Raw genomic sequence first — 21,724 nt, forward strand, 5'->3', positions numbered from 1 at the left:
TCATGCAACCAAAGAAAAAGTTTAGCTTTGTGAGTTTGTCTTAAATATTAGATTTTTTAATAAATTATGAAGTGAGATATATTTAATAATCATTTAAATTATTTGTTTTTAAAGATTAATTTTAAATTTGATTGAATTATGAATATACATATATATATATAGATGTGTGTGTGTGTATGGAATTGATATGTTGAATAAGGTTTCTACTGAATTTATATGGTTTTAGTCACTAATTAAGCCATTCTTAGATCAATAATAACCAGTAGAAAACCAGAATATCACAATCATTAGCCTAAACAAAATGATTGTATTGAATAAACCATTACAATCTATGTAGCAAAGAATATGCACACACACTCAAGTAGGAGGAAAAATTAAACTACAAAGGCTTCAGTAAATGCTTCAGAAACAAGAAACGAGAGGATACAGTTCTTTACTGAAAAGAATCTCCTTATTCTAAAATAACAAGAGGTGTGGTGCTTGTGATAAGAGTATCAATCCATGTACCTGTTCAGTAACAAATATGTTCCAAGACAAACACCATGAAATAAACACCATCATGAAATTTTAGAATCTTGTGAAAAGGAGAGGGAGCCTTACCCTGTAGATGAATTAAAAATAAATAAATAAATATATTACTGTGTAGATGCCTTCAATAGGGTTGGGAAGGAATTACACAATTGAAGTACACACAACGGAATAAGAAAATAATATCATGGATTCCTCAACACCTTTTTTGGATTCCTGTCCCACTTGCCCAGCGACTTAGGTCACAAAGGGAACACGCATGGGAGCGCCAAAGCATGCGAAGGGAACGGGCTGCTCTTTTGCATTCGAACTTCGTCTCGCACCTCCAGTTCCATGTAGCCAGACAGAACTGGAATTCTCCACAGCGCAGCACCACGTGATCGATCAATTGTTCGATGCTCGTCTTTGTGAGAATTCTCACTACTGGTCCCGTCGCGCATCCGCTTCAAAATTTTTGTGTTGAGTTTTTCGGTTGAATTTTGAGGAATTTTTTCGATCTTAAAATATTTTTTTTGTCGATTTTTAGTAGAGACGATGATCGGTTGTTTGATCATATGGCGGTTTCGTCTCGGGAATTTGGTAGGAGGAGGCTGGATTTTGGCTTGGGAGCTCTTTACAACGGTTGGACTCTGGAAATGCGTTGAGAGTCGTAATTCGAACATGATTTCTGAGTTTTAAGTAGGATTTTACTAGTGAGCATTACTGTTCGGTTTTTGTTGCTGGGAATATCAGAATGGATGAAAGAGAATGCTAGAGTTTGTGCAGGAGGTCAGTGTACTTGATTTGGATAGAAAATTTTCATTTTTTCTCCTGCATACTTTGGAATCTTTTTGGTGCCTGGCAACGTTTAGAGCTCGGTTTAAGTGAAAATGACATGGTTTGCGTGGTAACGCACATTGTAGTAAGTTCAATTGAAAGAGATGGAGGTGATTGCTTTGCGTATGGTTGGAAAGTGGTCTGCTCTTGGTGTGGAGTTTCTTGGAGGTTTCTAGAGGATCATCCGTGGTTGTGTTAGTTTTTGGATAGTGTTGCAGGGTGATGCTTATTGATCACTTTTTAGTTTGTCTCTTGCATTCTCTTCTCTGCACTTTTTGTCTACTCGCGAGGAAGCAATGTCGGAGTCGCGAATGGGAAGTGCAATCTAGTCATATCAACGCCACTAGGTCACTCAGTTCTAAATTTAGAAAATCAATGCAAGTCTTTGACGTCGAGTGTGCAAGCTTTAACGCTTTCACTTGGTTTTGACGTTGACGGTTTGAATGATTTTGAAAAGCACAGGTTAGTAAGAACATGCGTTTATGTTGGATTGAAAGGAAAGAGGTGTTATGTAGATTCATGGAATTGGATTCTGATAACTATTTCACTTCTTGTCGTTTTCTGGTTGCTAAATATGACAAATTAGAACTTTGGCTTAACAGGTACAATCGTGATCGACAGCCGTGACTTTCGGGAAATTAGAACAATAGTTATGCTGGTTATATCCCTCATGAGTGTCCGCGGGTTGTCGTTTTTAGCACCAGATAGTTTTGTCTTTCATCTTTTAACAGTTTGTTCTGTTTCGCGGCCATAGTTATCAAGTCGTGGGACATACAAAGGATGATCCGTGGGACCCCTTATCTTTCAATTTTCAAGTTGTCGTTTGCATACTTAAGGCCTCTGTGCGGATTAAGATCGTGACCACTCATCTAATGCTAACGTTTATGGCCAGCTTCTCACGGTAGCAAGTCAGTTCATTCCGGTCAATATCCGTGGATGCTCAAGATAACTGTATATCCTTTAGCCTAGCCTTACAACTGTATATCCTTTAGCCTAGCCTTGCAAGAGAGTTATATGCTTTCGATGAATTTACATTGTAAGCTCACACTCATTGTAGTCACGCTTAAGTTCCAATTCTATCAGCTCCTTGGTTCTGTCGTTCACGATGCCCTCTTTAACGCGGGTTTGTGTTTGTACCGCAGTTTTTAAAGACAAGGAATCAAATTTGGCTCACGGTCAGGTGGCTTGTAAGATATAGAGAGAGAGGCTACAGAGTTAATATTTGAAGTTCGTACTCAGATGTCTCACCAGAGACGATGTTCAGCATTTCCAAGGATAGTTCGAATAATTCAGGTATGAGATTTTTTTTCTTCCTTCTGTCACAGTCTCGTTATGTAATTTTAGCTTTTTAAAAGTTCGCAATGAATGTCTGTCCTCTAAGTTTCTTTTATATCTACGCCTGTCTTTGATTAAATTGTACACGAAAATTCTTTTGGACGAACTGACCTGACTCCGAAGGAATGCCTGGGACATGCTAAGTCTGCTGACATAGCATCAATTGCTGGTTTTAGGGTTGAGTAACTTCAGAATTCCTGGCAGTGGTATTTTCAATGGAAACTTTGCGTGTGTTTTTCTCACAAGGTTCAGGGTGCGATGGTCCTAATGAGACACACATTATTGCAAGAAGGGAAACTTCACTTTTGCACTTGAACTTTAGAATAGAGAGGTGCTTTTTTCAGCTCCTCATTGTCCAACCTCAAATTTGTAGCCAATCATCTTACGTATCTTTCAGTGATAGACATGTATGAAAGTATGAGCTCTCTTGTCTGCAGTCGCATTTTGGCGGATTTTGACTGCAACATTCAAGGTGTAATCATGAAATGATGATCAAGCATTTGTGGATAGGAGTGTATTCTGTCTCTGATCATCATTGTTGGCATTCTATTGAGTGTCTATCCTGGAATTTGAATTTCTCAGCATCGGTGGTGGAGTCTATTGCATTGTAAGTGATCTCTAGATACGAAGTAATGAATACTCTCTTCGTAGGTAAGAATACGATGAGACAGTGATGGATAAGTTTCTCTCGTGCACTCTGTTGTACGTCATCAGTTTTGCTTTAATCTACAGGTCATCTGATTTAGATGTCTGGGACCTATTTTCTAGTTGAAATTGGATTCAAATCTAATTATGACTTGTTTTTATTGTGCAGTACCCAAGCATTTATCTACCTTGGAATGGAACACCTAGTTTTCAAGTCGGATCAAACATTCAGTAGACTCAATGTCGACGACTACTGCACTGCAGCGAATGATGGCGGAAAGTCAGCGTAACGGTACCAGCCGCGTATCCAAGGGGACAACCAAGCCTCCATACGCAGCAAGCAAGCGGACGAAGTACAGTAATTTAACGTGCCCAATAACTCGTTCTAATTGCTCTAATACAGAAGTATCGTCGAAGAAGATGGCGCGCATTTCATCGCATTTGTATTCTAGACCATCCTCAATCATTCTCCGAATCAAGCAACACCCCCTTTCACTTGAGGTCCATCTCCCTGAACAGAGCCTTCCAAGTTCTTCAGCAACAGATTCCTCGGATTCAGACAACAGCCATGGTGGGGCGACGCGATCATCCAGCACAGTGAATAAGAAAACATTTGATGATGATTCTGATGCTGAGAGCTCCTATAATGCTGACGGGGAGGTATCATGCGTGATCGACTCTTTTGCTGAGCTGGAGAACGCAAACGCATTTGAAAATCGTTCTATTTTGATCCATCGCATGGCTGAGGTATTAATATTCCTGGATAACCTTGTGCTTGTTTTCTAGAAAAGTTTTATTCTTCACTAGTGCTTTGGATTATATTGATGGTCAGAGATTGAAATTCGCCTTGAACCATAAGCTTGTGGCTTACATTTCTGAAATGCTCGTCTTCTGTTCTCCTGTGTAAGCATATTTTGTCTTGTTACGATGCTCTCTTGCTTTCGTAATGCACATGTTGGTGTATCAGTGCCGTTGCTGCCGAATGGTATTGATTGGTCGTATCCCCTTCTTGTTCAGGTTGCATTGAACATAAAATTAGGACCTACTGGACTGTATCTGGCCGTTCAACTTCTAGACTTGTACTGGAACCACCACCGTGAAAAAGGCAAGCTTTTGGATTCTGTACAGCTACAAGTACTTGCAGTCACTTGCGTCTATGTCGCAAACAACTGCTTCTGTAGCAGCAAAAGGTACAAAGAAATCACTGATTCATCCAACACTTTATATTCAAATATCTTCCTTGTTTACAAATGCTCTTGTGATTGCTCGAAACATTAATATGCCAAGATGAACCTACGACACTATGATGAAGTGATAGCTCAGATGACAATCTGGAAATAATGACTAGAGTAGGAAAATTAGGTGAAAGTTACGTATTGACGTGTTTAGAACTTTTAGATTTTGGTGAAAATTCGTGACTTATCGAAGTGTCTATGTAAACAGGGCCCCAGACGACTTTTGCCTTCTTGCAGGTGTAGGGGAAGGAACTGTGAAAGGATGCATGATAGAGAAACAAGAAGCATCTCTTATTGCCTTGCTGGGAGGCCCGCAAGTTGCAGCCACGATTTCTACTTGGGGGCTTTGGTCCGTGCTTCATGCTTATGACTACAATTGTGTTACATATGGAAGTATTTTTTTGAAATGTAATATCTCTGTTTGTGACATACTGTATTATTTGCGTATCGGTCTTTCCATCAAACAAGTGACATCATAGGATGGTGGTGAAGGTGTTGTAAACCGCTACATGTCTTAATAATGTATTGTGTGTGTTGTAATTAGGCGCAAGATGAGACATCCATCCAATCAGCAACATCTACTTCAGTTTGTAAACTTACTGAAGGGTTCTGATTTTGGAAAAGCTCACTTCCCACGCGATCTCATGCAAGCATCGCACTTTTCGAGTAGTGCTTCAACTGCAACCGTTGAAGTTTTGTCAACAAATGCAGCAGCTAAGGTAAGAGTGTTACAATATACAACAGACAAAGCTCCTCGTGGCGTTGAACAGTCACGCAATGAAATGATTAACAAGCTGCATTCTCGATGTTGCCCAAGTCCGCAACAGACGTGTCCTTGTGCGACTTGATTATTTTATAAAATTATCTTATGTATCTTAGTGGTATCTACTGTCTTGTACTCCGTGCAGGTTGTAAATTCCATCTTATCATCAGCTCAAGGTTGTGCTCCTACTTAAGTGGTGAGAAAGGCCCTTTTTCACAAACCAACCGTGTTTATGCCAATGCATGGAGGTGCAGCCCAAGTTTAAGGGCGATCAGCGTCGTGTAAATGATCGGGGTTTTGGCTTGCCCCTTGTGACTGAACAATAAGTTGGTAAGTATAATATGCGAGGTGAAAATCTTAACAGAGATGCTTAAGATTTATCTGAACAATCCTAACACCAGCAATAATAGCATTGGAATGAGCCCGAACGTGCTGAAGGGTAGCCATCACACCTTCAAGGAATCTGTAAAATGTTTAGTTGGGCCCCAGATTTGATAATCAGGGAGAAACCAACGTTCACTGACCCTGTTAAGGCTCAATTGTTAAAATGCTTAGGTTTGCTGCTCAGTACATAAGTAGATGGTTGATAGCTTTTGGAATTTATTAGGGTTCCATGGATTGTCGAGGTGAGGTGTGTAGTATCAATGCAAGCAAACGTTAGCTCATGCACATACGTCAACTGCAAGGATATGTTAAATAAGCGTGATTTTGCTTGGTCTTGGTGTACTAACTCACATGGCACCGAAGGGTGGTGTACAGCTTGGATCACTGTGTATAAACTTAATAAAGTGATTGCTTCAGTTTAAGCTGAATGTATACTGGAACTGTTGGCTCATGTGATACTGAGACGCTACTGATGAGCTGAAAAGCGAGTATGCGACTGTGAGCTGCAAGATTCATATGAATCGATGGGTTATTGGATGATCGCCATCTTGAAACTTGTGAGACACTTAAGGAAGTTCAAGTGCCATTCAAGTGGCACGAACTTGTCAACTCGACTGGGTACAATAGTTTCCTCCTCGTACCTGGATGTTGAAACTCTTCCCCTTTAGTGGAGTCAAAGGGATGCAGAAAGTATACATGTGCTGGAGCTCGTCGTGCGTGAAGAGTTTGAAGCACTGGCAATCGAAAGAGCTGAGGAAAACTTCTACGGATCGGAATTCTGAACTCTGATGATGTTGACACCAGTCAAGAAAAAATTTAAGATTAAACTTGATGAAGCGCAACTTGACTTCAGAATCCGTTTCGCATCAACTTCTTAACCATGAGGGTGGCATAAGAGACATAACGTAAAGAATTATTGAGAATTGGAGAAGGTAATCGATTATCTTCTGTACCACGTTTGTAATATGCGACAGGTTTGGATGTGGCCAGGTCTGCAAAACAATATGGTCAATTCATAGGAACCATTACTGAAGGATCCCAATTGAACCTTGTGGGGCTTACACGCACATCAAGCAGTAAAGCATGAAAAGCTATTACACCAGCGATTTCTGCATCTCGTCGGGCTATCAGTTGATACGCATTACAGTATCCGTTTCAACCGACTGCTGCTCGAAATAAGAGGAAGGCCACTGTCGAAAACGTTCATGATGCTGGCCAACACTATGTAAGGTAAAGAAGAGCCACTGTTACTGAGTGTAAACATCAATAACTTAGGGTGCATTTTGGTGAGCAAGTCGCATCACATTTCTCTATCAAGCTCTGTGTGTCTCGATTGTTCTGTACAAAGTGATCGAAATGTTGAGGACAAGGTGTTCGATGATTCAGTGGGGTATCATTGCATTAGCTGTGTGAAACAGAAAACGATGATTTTTTGAAAAAGAAACGAAAACTAACAAATAAACAACATAAAAGAAGCAGGAAAGAAAGAAAGCATACTTGTAAGATGGTGTTGGTAAAATTCAATGACTCTAGCATTGCTTTTAAAATTTTATTCTTTAATCTATTATCTACAAAAACGTTTTTTGAAACTAATTAGGCATATCAAACTAATTTATGAGCTAAATAGATTAGATTAATATAATGTTTCGCCAAAATTATTAATATTGTTAAAATGAAACTAAAATATTCATACAAATTAATATGTTTACAAAAATTCAAATGTATAATTTTAAATAGATATTCTAACATGATATTGTGTTTAGAATTATAATCTATTTTATAATATTTTATAATTAGTTTAATTTTTTCTATATTCTAAATAATTTTTTAGATTAAAAATTAATTAATAGTAATAAAAGAAAATGATGTAAGTGAAGATTTACCAAAGGTTGTTTAGGTAGAAATAGATACTTTTAAATCTTCTAAAGGTGAAGAGATAGACTCAAAATTAGGAGGTGAACTTGACATTGACAAAGTAGAAGAAGAAGGATCTCAACCTCTTAGATCACAAAGGATTTATAAAGTCCTTCAAAGATATGGATTTGCAAAAACAAGTGCATTTGCATTGGTCATAAAGAATGGTGAATCTTCAAACTTTCAAGAAGCAATATAAGATAAAGACTACTATAGAAGAAAAATTACAATTTCAATAAAAATAGGGTCTTTGTATAAAAATAAGATCTAGACATTGGTGCCACTATTTAAAGATAAGAAGGCCATTAAATGCAAATGAATATACAAAAAGAAAGAATGAGTTCCAAAATCTAGTAGAATTAGATATAAAGTCAAACTAGTAGCAAAAAAATATGTTTAAAAAGAAGGAGTAGACTTCAACAAAATCTTTACACCAATCATAAAGAATATCTCTATATATAATTTTCTATCTATAGTAGGAATATTTAATTTGGAATTAAAGCAACTTAATATGACTATTGCATTCTTCTATGATAAATTAAATGAAGAGATCTAAATGTATTATGAAGAAGGATTTATAGTTCTAAAAAAATAACATATTTGCAAGTTATCAAAGTTATTATATAGTTTGAAATAGTCACCTAGACAGTAGAACAAATTGTTTGATATGTTTGAGTATATAGTATATATATTTTTTAGTTGTTTGAAGTACATACAACTATTATAACTGCTCATGTATAGCATTTTTAAATCATGAACATATCAAACAATTTGTACTCAAAGATATATCTTTGAGTACATAGTATATATATTGCATGTTGATCATATGTTAATTGCAGTAAAAAAGATGACAAAAATTTGTATACTAAAAACCCAAATCAATAGAAAGTTTGAAATAAAATATCTTGGTCTTATTAAGAAAATTTTGGATATAAAGATTGTAAGAGTTGACAAGAATTCAAGTTAATTCTATCTTAAAAGGGCTATATTGAGAGAGTTTTCTCTAAGTTAAAAATAAAGTATAGAAAACTTATAAGTACTCTATTTGATGTTTATTTTAAATAATTTTCACCTCTTTGTCTTATATTAGAAAAAAAAAAGTACAAAGACTCAATTCCATATTCAAGTGATGTTAGAAGCTTGATGTGGGCAATGTTTTGTACAAGGCCAATTATTTCATATATTGCTAGCATGATAAGTAGGTACATAGCTGATTCCAAAAAAAAAATATTGGTAAGTTGTAAAGTGGATACTTTAATATTTGAAGGAGACAATGTATGTAGGTATTGTTTACAACATGAGCAAAGAAGAAAAAGAAGAAATTGAAGGATTTGTAGATGTTGATTTTGTAAGAATCTATGATAAGAAAAGATCAACTACATAATATATATATATATATATATATATATATATATTTACTTGGTGGTAGACATGTGAGTTGAAGATTGATGCTACAAGAAACAATAGTTCAATCCATGACAAAAACAAAATACATGGTTGCTGTAGAAGCAACAAAGTTGGCTATATGGTTGAAGCAACTTATTGGTGAGCTTGAATTAATTCAAGAAAATACTTAAGTTTTTTGTAAAAATCAAAGTATAATTTATCTGCAAAGAAATAAAGGTTCTAAGCTTAAACAAAATATATTGATGTAAAATATTTTTATATCAAAGTAATATTTATTGATGAAGAGATTTTATTAAAAAAAATTATTATTCAAAAAAATACTATAGATATGCTCATCAAACTTACATATGTTGAAAAATTAATTTTTTTTTGAATTTGATGAATTTAATAGAATGTTAAAAACTCTATTTTATTAGTTTTGCTGAATAAGTATAATACAAGCTAAGGTAGAGATTGTTGATATCAACTTATATTTTGTTAAATGATAATGTTTCTACAAGGTTTAGAATTGGTTCCAATGTTGGATTTAAAGGGAAAAAGCCTCCTTCACTAGGATGTAGGTCAAAGGTCCATTATTGTATAATGTAACTTCTTGTTTAATAATGCACTAAGCACCTAGCTATTTAAGATAAATAAAAAATGTAACAACAAGATCCTACTAAGCCTAATAGAAGCTTAATTAAATTCCAAGTAATTTTTTAAAATCCTAAGTAAACTTTAACCAATCTAAAAGAAATTTTAAAAAAATTACAAAAAAAATATAAGGAAATCATAAATTAATTTAAATAAATAATAAAGAAATTATAGAGAAATATAAAAAAAAATCCTTAAATAAATAAAAATAATATTTTAAAATATTAAAAAACATAAATATTAAATAAATTCTAAATAAACTCTAAGTAAAACTTTATCAAATCTTAATATAGCTCTAATCAAATTCTAATGAAAATCTATAATTTTAAATAAATTCTAACAAAATCCTATAAAATTTTAATAAAATCTTAATTAAATCCTAAATAAATCTTTGACCAAATCCTAATAAAATTTCAACCAAATTCTAACCAAATTCTAAACCAAATCTTAATCAAATCCTAAAAAAATCCTAAATTTTAAACCAATTTCTAATAAAATTTTAATAAAATCTTAATAAAATCTTAACCAAATCTTAAATTCAAAACCAGATCCTAAAAAAATCCGAAAAAACCTAAAAACAATTCTAAATAAATCTTAATAATTTTTTTAAGATTTTTTAAAATTTAAATAAATATTAATCAAATTTTTAATCTTAACTAAAATTTCACTTATATTTTTATCCATAAGTAATTAATAAGAATACAATATTTGAAGAAAATCAAATCCAATGCTTGAAAGAAGAGCTTCTAAAATCTCTTGGATGTTGGCCGCCTTCTTTCTCCAACTTGAATGTTGATCTTCCAATAGTTTTTTTTCTTTTTTGAATCTTTAAATTTGCATCAAAAATTGATTATTGTAGAGATTTTTTTAAAAAAAAATTCTCTCACCAATTTTTAATTTAATTAAATTAGAAGATATTTTAAAATCACAAAAATCTTTATTAATTCTAAATTTTAATTATCCTAAACTATAATCTATAAATTTTTTTATAATTATCAATTTAATAATTTGATTAACATCAAAATTTTCAAACACATTTATAACAAACACAATTATAGATTAACAAAATTTTACTTGTAATATGTTATGACACTTATAAAATCTTCAATTTTTTTAACTTTTTTTATTTCTCAAAATCCAAATCTATTGAATATATTTCTCATGTTGAAAAGCCTCCAAAATTTCTACATATATAATAGGGTATAGATAAGATAATTATATAGATAATTAGAACCATAGAAGTTTTTAGAATTGGACTTAGGTTACTGGATCAAGTAGGATCCACCATAGAGTATTCTAAAAAGGATTTAGGATAGTTATTTAAGTAGGGCCTACCATAGAACCTTCTAGAAGAAAGCTTAGCGTAGTTATCTAAGTGGGATCCACTATAAAACCTTATAAAAAGGAGTTTAAGGTGGTTATCTAGGTGGGGCCTATCACTTAAGAACATTCTAGAAAGTCTAAAGTACTAGGAGAAGGTATAAATAGGATCGGCTAGGGCCTTTTGGGACATCTGGTCAGGTATAGCTTTGAATCCTTTTGCTAAGTTAAGTTTAGTTTTACATCTTTTTGTTTAAATCTGTTCTATTTTGTTTCTGTTTGCTCAGTTTTGTCTTTCATGTTTAGTTCTGTTTGATTCTATTTAGTTTTGTTTTGATCTGTTTTGTCCTATTTTGTGAGGAAGCCTTATGTTTTTATAGATTGGAAGGATCTTGGATTTTTGAGTTAGTCTAATTATGTTTTATTGGTATTAGAGCAAGTATTAATCTATTTACTTTTTGTAGCGTGTCAATAGTTATTATTTAGTCCAAAGTTAGTTGTTGTAGTCAAATTAGGTATTGTGTTGAGGCTATCACAAGCTATTCTTAAAAAATCAATTAAGAGATGAGAAGGCATTACAATAGTAGAGTCGAGCAGAAAAATTACAATATGAGAGATATAGTGGAGTAATCCTAATTAGAAACTCAAATACAATACTTCTTAGACAAGATAGCTACTTTACAAGAGAAAATAGAAGCCTTGAAGAGAAGAGAGTTGACATCTGTTAGATTAAAATTGAGTAAGTCTAATACATATTCTAGAGCTTGAAGATAAGAAGATGTATGTTAATGGCTCTTCAATATACTATAATACTTCCAACTATGTGGAGCAAATACCATTGAAGGAATTATATATGCAACCAACTATTTAAGAGATATGGTAGTCAATTGGAAGCAACATTGAGTTCAAAGTTATAGAACTCAAGGTAAATTTTGTGTCTAAGAGGAGTTTGAGACTGAGTTTAGGAATCAATTTTGATCTATCAATGCAAAAAAGATAATGCATGCTCACTTGACAAATCTTACATAAGCTAGGTTGGTGCAAGTTTATGTCTCTCGATTCAAGTCTTTATGTCTCCAAATTAGCAATGTTTTGGAGGTGGAGATGATGGATCAATTTCTACAAGGTTTGAAACTTAGAGTCCAGCAAGAGGTAGAGTTAAAAAATTTACAAACATTCAAAGAAGCAATTTGGATTATAAAGAAGATTGATGCTATAGATTTTAGAAATTGTAGAGGATGACCTATAGCATGAAGTCCTATATTGCTATCTAATATTACAGCACAACAACCAACATCAATGGAGATTAATGCCTTTCAAAGATCATTGATACCACAAAGATGAAAAATATTGAGGCAAAAAGGATTGTATTTCTATTGTTGAGAGCCAGGCCATCAAATTGGAGGTTGTTTAAAATGTCAAAGTACAAGTACTAGCAAGATAAGGTGAGTTCATAGTCTCAAAATTCATCAAATCGATAATGAGTCAAAGCAAGAAAATAGACTTCTCCAGTAAAGGAATCGGAGGTCAATATTGGAAGTAGCTATTATCTCTCAAAGACAAATAGCATATCCTTAGACAACTATAAAAAGAGTCGACTGATGCTTGTAACGAGACTAATAAGAAGACAACAATATCAAGTGCTTGTAGATTATAGTTCTACAAAAAATTATATCTCAACTCAAAATTATCGACCAACTTAGAATTAAAATCAAGAAAATCAAAGAAAAAAGTATATACCTCATAGATAACCAAGAGAACATATTGAGTGAGACGTGTAAAGAAGAAACATTGTCGGGGTAGAGAGAGTCTGCCTCAAGAAAACGCTAGGCTTCTGGCTATCACTAATTATTCAATCAAGCTTGAAAATAAGGGAAGCCCTAAATTTATATATAAATTTTTTCTTTTTGCGTAATTACACAAAATACACAATCCTCAAGTAATCCACAACTTCCAAAATATGATAAAATCTTCTAAATCCTTGTTTATTCTTATATGGAGATTTTCCCAAACTTCAACACCTCATATCTCTTAATCCGACCATCCAAACAAACTCAAATTTTACATGAAGTACTGATGTATTCTTATTAACTTCTACAACAATTTTCAACTGCAAATTCATTGCAGATCTTGAGATATCTTAAAATCCCTAATAGTCGCTTCAAACCCTTGTCTTTATACATCTGCATGCAATTTTCTTCATATCTCACAAAATATAAGCTCAAATGCCACGAAATTTGTATGTATAGCTTCTTAACACAAAATGTTACATTCTCCAAAAAGTTTGAGCCAAAAATTCGTCCGAAAACTCAAGTTATGGCTCCAACCATTACTACAAACAAACCCGCTCACTTTCTGCTTTTGATTTGGAAGCATCGCCTTCAACTCCTTACAACTCCTTCATATGAACTCCAAAAGCAATAATTCTTTCATAAAAGATGTAGGCCTTGAAATCGCCGATCTAGTCGAATCTTTCGATTTTCAAAAGCTACTGTAAAACTCCTCGTACTCTCAAAAGAGTAACAGTATGTCTTAAATAAACACCTTAACTTCAAACGGCTATAACTTTTTCACCCTAACTCCAAATCCTCTAATTTTTGCACACAAATTGTATCCCAAATCCTAAAATTTACAACCCTAGCTTGTAATCTCCGAATGCCCCCTTTGAAGTCGCCGAAACCCTTCTTAAGGTCGGAGGCAGCCTCCTCAAAGCCCATTGGGCATGGTATTCGACCAATAGGGATGAAGTTCCCCATTCCTTGCCTTCATCCGACCATGCCTTGCTTTCATCCCTCCCAATTAGCTTCCTTCTAGTTTAGATTTTCATCCTTAGGTTTCCACCTTTTCCCAAAGTTTCATACTAAATATTTAGGTCCTATATATATATATATATATATATTAATGTCAAAATCAAAAGAAATAAAGAAACAAAGTAAAGTTTCTTATTCCAACTCCTTTTAATTTAATCTACTAGCCACTCTAACATACATCTAGATTTATCAACATATAATATGTTTTAACTAATTTTTACATACTGTAAGTATTTACAGTACGACAACATTGAGATTGATAGACACTTGCATCTTAAGAGAGAGATTTAAGATAACAAAGCCAAGATATGATATTATTCTTGGTATGCCATAGCTAGAGATGGAATCTTCCTTATAGAAGCTCAAGAGATACAAAAATTAGTATGTTTGAGAAGTTTGATGGAATAAGATCAAAATTTCAAAGATTTTTACAATAAATTAAGCTCTACTTAAGATTACATCCTTTCCAATATGTGGATGGATTTACTTAAGTCAGCATCATAGGTGCATCTATCTAGAAGTGCTCTTTTTTGGTTTGCACCTTTAATGGAAAAGAATTTTCAACTTCTTCATGATTTAAATTCATTATTAGAAGTGTTTACAACTACATTTGAAGAAAGTAATTAAGAATGAGTAGTAAAGATCAAACTCTTATCTTTGTGGGAAAGATCACAATCAATTATTATATATGTTGTTGAATTCCAAAATCTTGCTTGCGATGTGGACTGGAATGATAAAGCACTTATCAATCAATTTTGATATGGATTGAAAGATAATGTCAAAGATTTTTTATTAACAATACCAAAAGCAGAATCTTTAGAACAATTTATTGCTCGAGCCATTACATGTGACAATTGATTATTTGAGAGATATCAAGAACAAAGACTTAGCTAAAGAAGAAAAATTTAAATAATGGTAGTAGCTCTTAAGTTTTTTGAAATATATTCATCAACGCTGGAACCAATACAAATTAATATAATATATTTTAAATTTCTCACGGAGCAGGAAAAGACTTGATGTCACCAAGAGGGTTTGTATTTATATTGTAAAAAAGCTAAGCACACAGTTCAACATTGTACAAAAAAATAACAATTATAAAATGATGAGTAAAATTATTAAAGAAGATAATATATTAAAAAATGAGATTTTCTAGCTACAATAGGGATGATGTAGCTGGAATCATGTATAACACCTAACAAATGTCCTATTCTCTCTTTAGATCCTTCACCTTGTTTTAATATAGAAGTTTGTTTAGGACCAAAAAATTACAAAGTCTTAGGCTTGTTGGATTTAGGAGCCTTAGCTTCATTTATAGTTAAAGATTTTATCAAAAAACAAGATATATCTTTAGTCAAGAAAACTAAATCCATACATATAGAAGTAATAGATGGTCATTTGTTGTCTTCTAAAAATGTTATCTATGAGACTGTTCCTTTAGATGAAACAATTAAGGATCATAACAATATATTAGTATTTAATGTAATATGATCTCCCTCCAATCTAATTATTTTAGGATTATTCTAATTAAAAAAATATAATCGTCAAATAGATTAGATTTCTCATAATCTTAGTTTTTTTGGTAGTATAATTCAAGATCAGATTAATGAAGTAGAAGTTCACAAGTCTAATATATCTAAAGTTTTATTGGTAGATGGAAGAGCTTTCAAGCATACTACAAAAGAATGAACATCTTTTGCTATATATCCTATGCTCATTTCTAATAGTGAAAAAATATCAAGTGGTATTCCTAGCCAATATCAAAAATTCTTAGATATTTTTAAAAATATATATATAAATATTCTTCAAAAGTATTAATCTTATGGTTGTTCAATTGATTTGCAAAAAAGAATTCAACCACCATTTACACCAATCAATAGCTTTTCACAAAATGAATTGGCTGTATTAAAGGAGTACATTGATGAAAACTTGTCAAAGAATTTTTAGCCATTCTAAATACTACTTGATGTTTTTTAAATCTCTAGCCTGGACTCCTATCTTATTTGTAAAAAAAAAAGATAGTGTCGTATTACGTGTTTTCTTATTTAGAAATACACCGAGCACCTAGGTGTGGAAGGTGAGATTATGTTTCATAAGTAGTGAAGAAATTCTAATAGATTTTACTCATATGAGAAGAATATAATCCAAATTTTAATTCAAAGGTACTAAAAAATACTCTTTTTAGTACCCTCAATCATACATAAATCCAATTACCTTGTTACTTTCATATTTAAGCAATTTAGATTTTTCTTGTAAGTCCTAATTCTAATCAATGAGCTTTGATAAGCTGTAACTTCTAATTTGACCATCCACTTGTAAAATTTGCATACAATTGGTAATATAAGTCTTCTATATGCTCAAGAAATTTCAGCCTAATCCAATCTACAAATTGTAAAAAAACCTCCAAAAACTACACTAATGTCACTTGGCCGCCAACTTGAAAGGTGATGCAGAAGTTTGAGTAGTGATTTTTCCTTCTAGAATTGTTAACTTCAATTCAAAATTGGTATGTGGCTTGATCTTTAAGTCTTCCAATACAATGTAAAATTTTACCTTGATCGAACTAGTAGATCTCTAGATATGATAGAAATCCTATCCAATCCCAAATTGCCAACTTTCGATATGTTCTTGTATCAAAATCCAATATCTTCCAATTACACCATTGGATTATGAAAAAAATTTACATATATTTAAAAACTTAATTAATTAAGCTTTATCAAAATTTTAACCCTAGATGTGTCACTAATTTTATGAATTAGTTGAGAGTGCTAGCCCTAATTTCATTGCATAAATCCCAAGTTACCAATATAAATCCTAACTTTCAATAATAATTTTTAAGTCCCAACAAATCCTATCAAAATCAACCTTACGTCTCTGAAACAAGCTTCAACCTAAATATCAAATTCTAATCTCTTATCTTTGAATGAAACCCTATTTTGCCACAAGCAGTCATTTTAGTGGCTAAAGGTCTGATTTTGACCTTGTTTCACAAATGGTCGACCCTCAAGTATCAATCTAATCTATTTGAAGGATTTTTTAGTCCAATCCTATTTTCAACTTAATCTTAGTATCAACTATACTAATTATTTACCTCTTCTAATCTAATTTTATCAATTTATGGTCTTTTTAAGATAATAAAAGAGTCTCTATAGCTTAGAAGGTAAAATCACTAACTAACTTTCAACCTATTAATTATTAAGATAAGAAAATAATCTAAGAGGCTTTTATAAAAGCCATATTTACATACCTTGAAATATTATTGAATCAAGATAATTAGATATTAATTAGAAATTCAATTTTGATTATGGTTTCACTATATAGTCATATTACATCACAACAACAGATCTCTGCGGATGTGTGTGGATTATCAAGGACTTAACAAGATCACCATCAAAAATAGGTATTCTTTGCCTTTGATTTCAAGACTTCTTGACCAACTCAATCAAACAAAGATCTATACCAAAATAGATCTATAAGGAGCATACAACTTAGTTCGTATTAAAAAAAGAGATGAATGGAAGACTACTTTTCAAACTAGTTATGGACATTTTGAATATAATGTCATGCCTTTTGAACTCACAAATGCACTGGTCACTTTTTAACATCTTATGAATGATGTTTTTTGTGAGTTTCTGGATGATTTTATTGTTTGCTATTTTACACGATATTTTAATCTATTCTAAGAATACATAAAAATATGAACTTCATATTTGGTACGTATTACAAAAATTTAGAGATACAAGATTTTATGCCAAGTTGGAAAAGTGTGTATTCCACACTATTCAAGTTGACTTTTTAGAGTACATTATTTCCAACAAAGGCTTTATGATGGATCCTAAGAAGGTCCAAAATATCATAGATTAGAAGATTCCAAAAACAATACAAGATGTGCAATGCTTTTTGGCCTTTGCTAATTACTACCAAATCTTCATTAAGATTTTTTTTCAAGTTGCAACTCTATTTACATATTTGACTTGTAAAGACAAACTTGAGTAGAATAAAGAAATAAAAGCATCATTTGATGCTTTAAAGAAAGAATTTACTTTGGTACCAATCTTATATTGCGTTGACTTTTTTAAGGTATTTTTTATGGAAATAGATGCGTCAGACTTAGCTATAGATGTTATACTGTCACAAATAGAAATAGATGACAAACTCCATCCATTAGCTTTCCATTCCATAAAATTTTCAGTTGTTGAGATTAATTATGAGATCCATGACAAAGAGCTCCTTGCAATTGTAGATTCATTTCAAGAATAGCATTATTATCTAGAAGGCACTTTAAATCAGATTATCGTATATACAAATCATAAGAACCTCAAGTATTTTATGCCAACACGTATTTTGAATTGTCATCAAGTCCGTTGGAGCATGTCTTTATCCAAATTCAATTTTATGATCACTTATTGATCTAAAAAATAACAAGGTCTATCAAATGCCCTTTCTAGAAGTTCTTATCTTGTACCAAAAGAAAGAGATGCATCTTTTGATCAACAAAGAACAATTCTCTTGAAGCCTGAGCATTTTCATCTTTGAGCAATAAAATCAACATTGACTATTGATTCAATCTTTATCAAGCAAATCCAATTAAGTATGTTCTCTAATCTTTTGTTCATGATATCAAGAATCTTTCTTCTAAGTCTCATGATATTTCAAAGTTCGAGTTCAAAAACAACCTTCTCTATTTTGAAGGATGCCTATATGTTCTAAAAAGAGAAGCATGTTTACGTATTCTTCAAGAACATCATCACTTTCTAATAGCAGGATATTTTGGATACAATAAGACTTTAGAGCTTATATCTAGAGATTTTTCGTGGCCACAAATGTGAAAGGTAATAAAAGACTTTGTCCAATCATGTGACATTTGTTCAAGATCAAAAACTCCTCGTCATTGTCCTTATAGACTTCTTCAACTGTTATCAATTCTAGAACAACCATAATCTTTTGTTTCTATTAATTTTATCATAAATCTTCCAATCTTAAACTCATATGATTCTATATTTATAATTATAGATTTTTTCACCAAAATAGTATATTTTGTACCATATATAAAATTTATTTCAGGTAAAGAAATAATTAAGCTTTTCATTGTCAATATCTATTGATATCATAGATTGTCAAAAGATATTATATTGGATAGAGGGACTCAATTTGTATTAAGATTTTAGAAAATCCTATTCAAGATTCTAAAGGTGAATATAAAGTCATTTTTGGTTTATCATTCTCAAACTGATGGACAAACAAAATGGGTGAATCAAGTTTTGGAGTAGTATTTGAGGTGTACTATTAACTATCATCAAGATAATTAGACAACTCTTTTGCCATTGGCAGAGTATGCATACAATAATTTGGTACATTCTTCTACTCAACAAACACCTTTCTTTGCCAATTATGGTTATCATCTATATCTTGATACTTTTGAATTTTTAAAAGTTGATAAACTTGCGGCAAAAGATTTAACAAATTATTTGTTAAAGCTACATATAATAATGAAGTCACAATTGAATGAAGCTCAAGAACAACAAAAGACTAATGGAGTTGTCTATTGTAAGGAGCACCACAATTCAATGTAGGTGACAAGGTATGGTTACTTTGTCACAATATCAAGACTACTCATCCTTCTGATAAGTTGGACTATTGGAGGCTAAGACTTTTTTTTATTTGTGAACAAATCAATCCTCTTGCTTATCAGTTACATCTACTAGAGTCTATGAAGATCTATCTTGTCTTTCATATATTCCTTCTTGAGCTATATAAGATAGTGAATATCTTGGAAAGAAGACAAATGTCACCTCCTCTTATAGAAGTAGATAATAATCAAGAGTTCGAGGTAGAAGAAGTCTTAGATTCAAGGCAATATGAAAATAGGTAAGAATATCTTATTCATTAATGTAGATATGATACTAGCAAATGCACATAAGAGCTTCCAAAGAATCTTGCAAATGCAACAAAGAACATTGAGTCCTTTCATCAATGACATCCATTTAAACTAAGATAAAAAAATAAAAAGATCCATGAAAGATGATGATCGCTCCTCATGGAACTTGTCCCTAAAAGAAAGAGTAATATTATGGACATATACATTTACTTCAATAGTTACTTATATGATTAAGTAGAAGTAAGTAAATATAAATTAATTTCATAAAGTCTTTTAGAAAAGCTTCCTAGAAGCTTTATAGATACAATTTTGACTTTAGATGTGTTTGTAGGTTAGAAACTTGGCTAACAAGCTAATCACAAGTTGGTAGCTTATAACACAACAAGTTAATTCGATGTAGTAGCTTGTGGAACAAGCCAATTATGTAGCACATACATAGATAACTTGTCTTGCAAGTTAAGACATGTAGCTACCAAAGTCAACACGTTTTGGAGATCCTATAGGATATTGTCAATTAGCTCTTAGTTATAAGTATATAAAGACATAAGAATGAAGCCTTCTTCATTCTTGTCAATGCTTTTTTAGTCCTTAGTCTTGTTTCAAGTCTTTTAATTTTTTTATTTTTGGCAATAGCCATTTTAGTTTAATATTACATCACCTTTTGAGTAACTTTTTAGTTCTTTTCAGTAACATAAGAGTGTGTTGAGGATTTTCTTTCTTTGAGATTCATGTCCTCGGTACCTAATCTTCCTTGTATGCTTGACATTGATGCTTTCGACTTTGCTATTAGAGTAGTCATTCAACAAAATTTTAGTAGGAGCTTTTAACTTATGGCGTATGAATCACATAAGCTCAAAAAGACAGAGTGTAATTACTCTGCATACAATCGAGAGTAATTAGCAATTGTACATGCTACAAAGGTGTGGTGACACTATCTATTGGGAAAGCCATTAGATATACAATATTAAGTTTACACTCTTAGTGAAGGCTTGCTCTATTTCAAGAAGCAAATTTATGTATCCAACAATGCTAAACTCCAGATGTGCATACTTCAAGAAAGACATGACATTCCAATATTTAGATATCTAGGATGAGAGAAGATTCTAAAACGAATCTCAAGGATATATTTTGGGCAAGTTTGGATTGTGATGTTTGAGCCTTTGTATTCTCCTGCGAATTATGTGAACGTAACAAATCATGCAACATAGCATCTTTTAGACTATTACAGCCAATTTTACTATTCATAGCATGTTGAAAGCATGTGACTGTGGATCTCAATATGTGTTTACTATAGATGCCTCATAAACATACCGTTGTCGTAATATGTGAAGTCTTGCTTGAGAATGCTTTGGGCACCTGGCTGTGGAAGGAAGAATGGAAATTATAATAATAATATCCTAATTCTAATAGAATACTAAAAATGCTCTAATTAGACCATAATAATGCTAAGAAAGCTTAATCAAATTCAAAAAAATCTCAAAGAAATTTCAAACAAATAATAAGAATTCTTAAAGAAATATTAAAAAAATCACAAATATCACTCAAATACATCTCAATTCAATCTCAATTTAATTCTAGTTAAAATCCTATTGAACTTCATTCAAACTTTAGGCAAAAACTAATTAAATCTTAAATCCTAATAAATCTTAAATCCTAAATCAAACCCTAAATAAACCTTAAACGAAATCCTAACTAAATCCTAAATCCTAAATCAAACCCTAATCCCAACCTTAAATCCTAAATAAAATCCTAACCAAACCCTAAATCCTAATCCTAAACCCTAAACCAAATCCTAATCCAAATCCTAAATCCTAACCCTAAATCAAATCCTAATCCAAATCCTAATCCAAATCCTAAATCCTAAATCCTAAATCAAACCCTAATCCAAATCCTAGTAATTCCTACAACAAATTTAAACCTCAATAACTAATGAATAAACCGTCGATCTTAACTCAAATTTTTTTCACTTCTTAAAAAATAAGTTCCAAGTAAGCACAAAAAATTTGAAAAGAATCGAAGTTACCAAATTGACGATAACCTCAAAAATGTGCTTGGGTAT

General features: G+C 32.2%; 1 protein-coding gene across 9 annotated transcripts; it reads left to right on the top strand.

The window, feature by feature from the left end:
• Positions 1 to 785: 785 nt before the first annotated feature.
• Positions 786 to 6,128, top strand: LOC112285428 (uncharacterized). 9 transcript variants are annotated; one of them, XM_024526260.3, is made up of 8 exons: positions 786 to 935; positions 2,487 to 2,637; positions 2,932 to 3,010; positions 3,494 to 4,071; positions 4,342 to 4,514; positions 4,768 to 4,908; positions 5,104 to 5,278; positions 5,468 to 6,128. In XM_024526260.3, the coding sequence occupies exons 4-8, from the start codon at positions 3,565 to 3,567 to the stop codon at positions 5,513 to 5,515; spliced, it is 1,044 nt and encodes a 347-aa protein (XP_024382028.1). In that variant the 5' UTR covers positions 786 to 935; positions 2,487 to 2,637; positions 2,932 to 3,010; positions 3,494 to 3,564; the 3' UTR covers positions 5,516 to 6,128. The 9 variants fall into 9 exon arrangements, with proteins under 9 accessions (XP_024382028.1, XP_024382026.1, XP_024382018.1 ...); XM_024526258.3 differs by lacking the exon at positions 2,932 to 3,010 and adding an exon at positions 3,117 to 3,286; XM_090252663.1 differs by lacking the exon at positions 2,932 to 3,010 and adding an exon at positions 1,112 to 1,806 and having other exon boundaries at positions 845 to 935.
• The last annotated feature ends 15,596 nt before the right edge of the window (positions 6,129 to 21,724 follow it).

The sequence above is a fragment of the Physcomitrium patens genome, chromosome 8, assembly GCF_059467195.1.
Source record: "Physcomitrium patens ecotype Gransden chromosome 8, ASM5946719v1, whole genome shotgun sequence".
NCBI lineage: Eukaryota > Viridiplantae > Streptophyta > Bryopsida > Funariales > Funariaceae > Physcomitrium > Physcomitrium patens.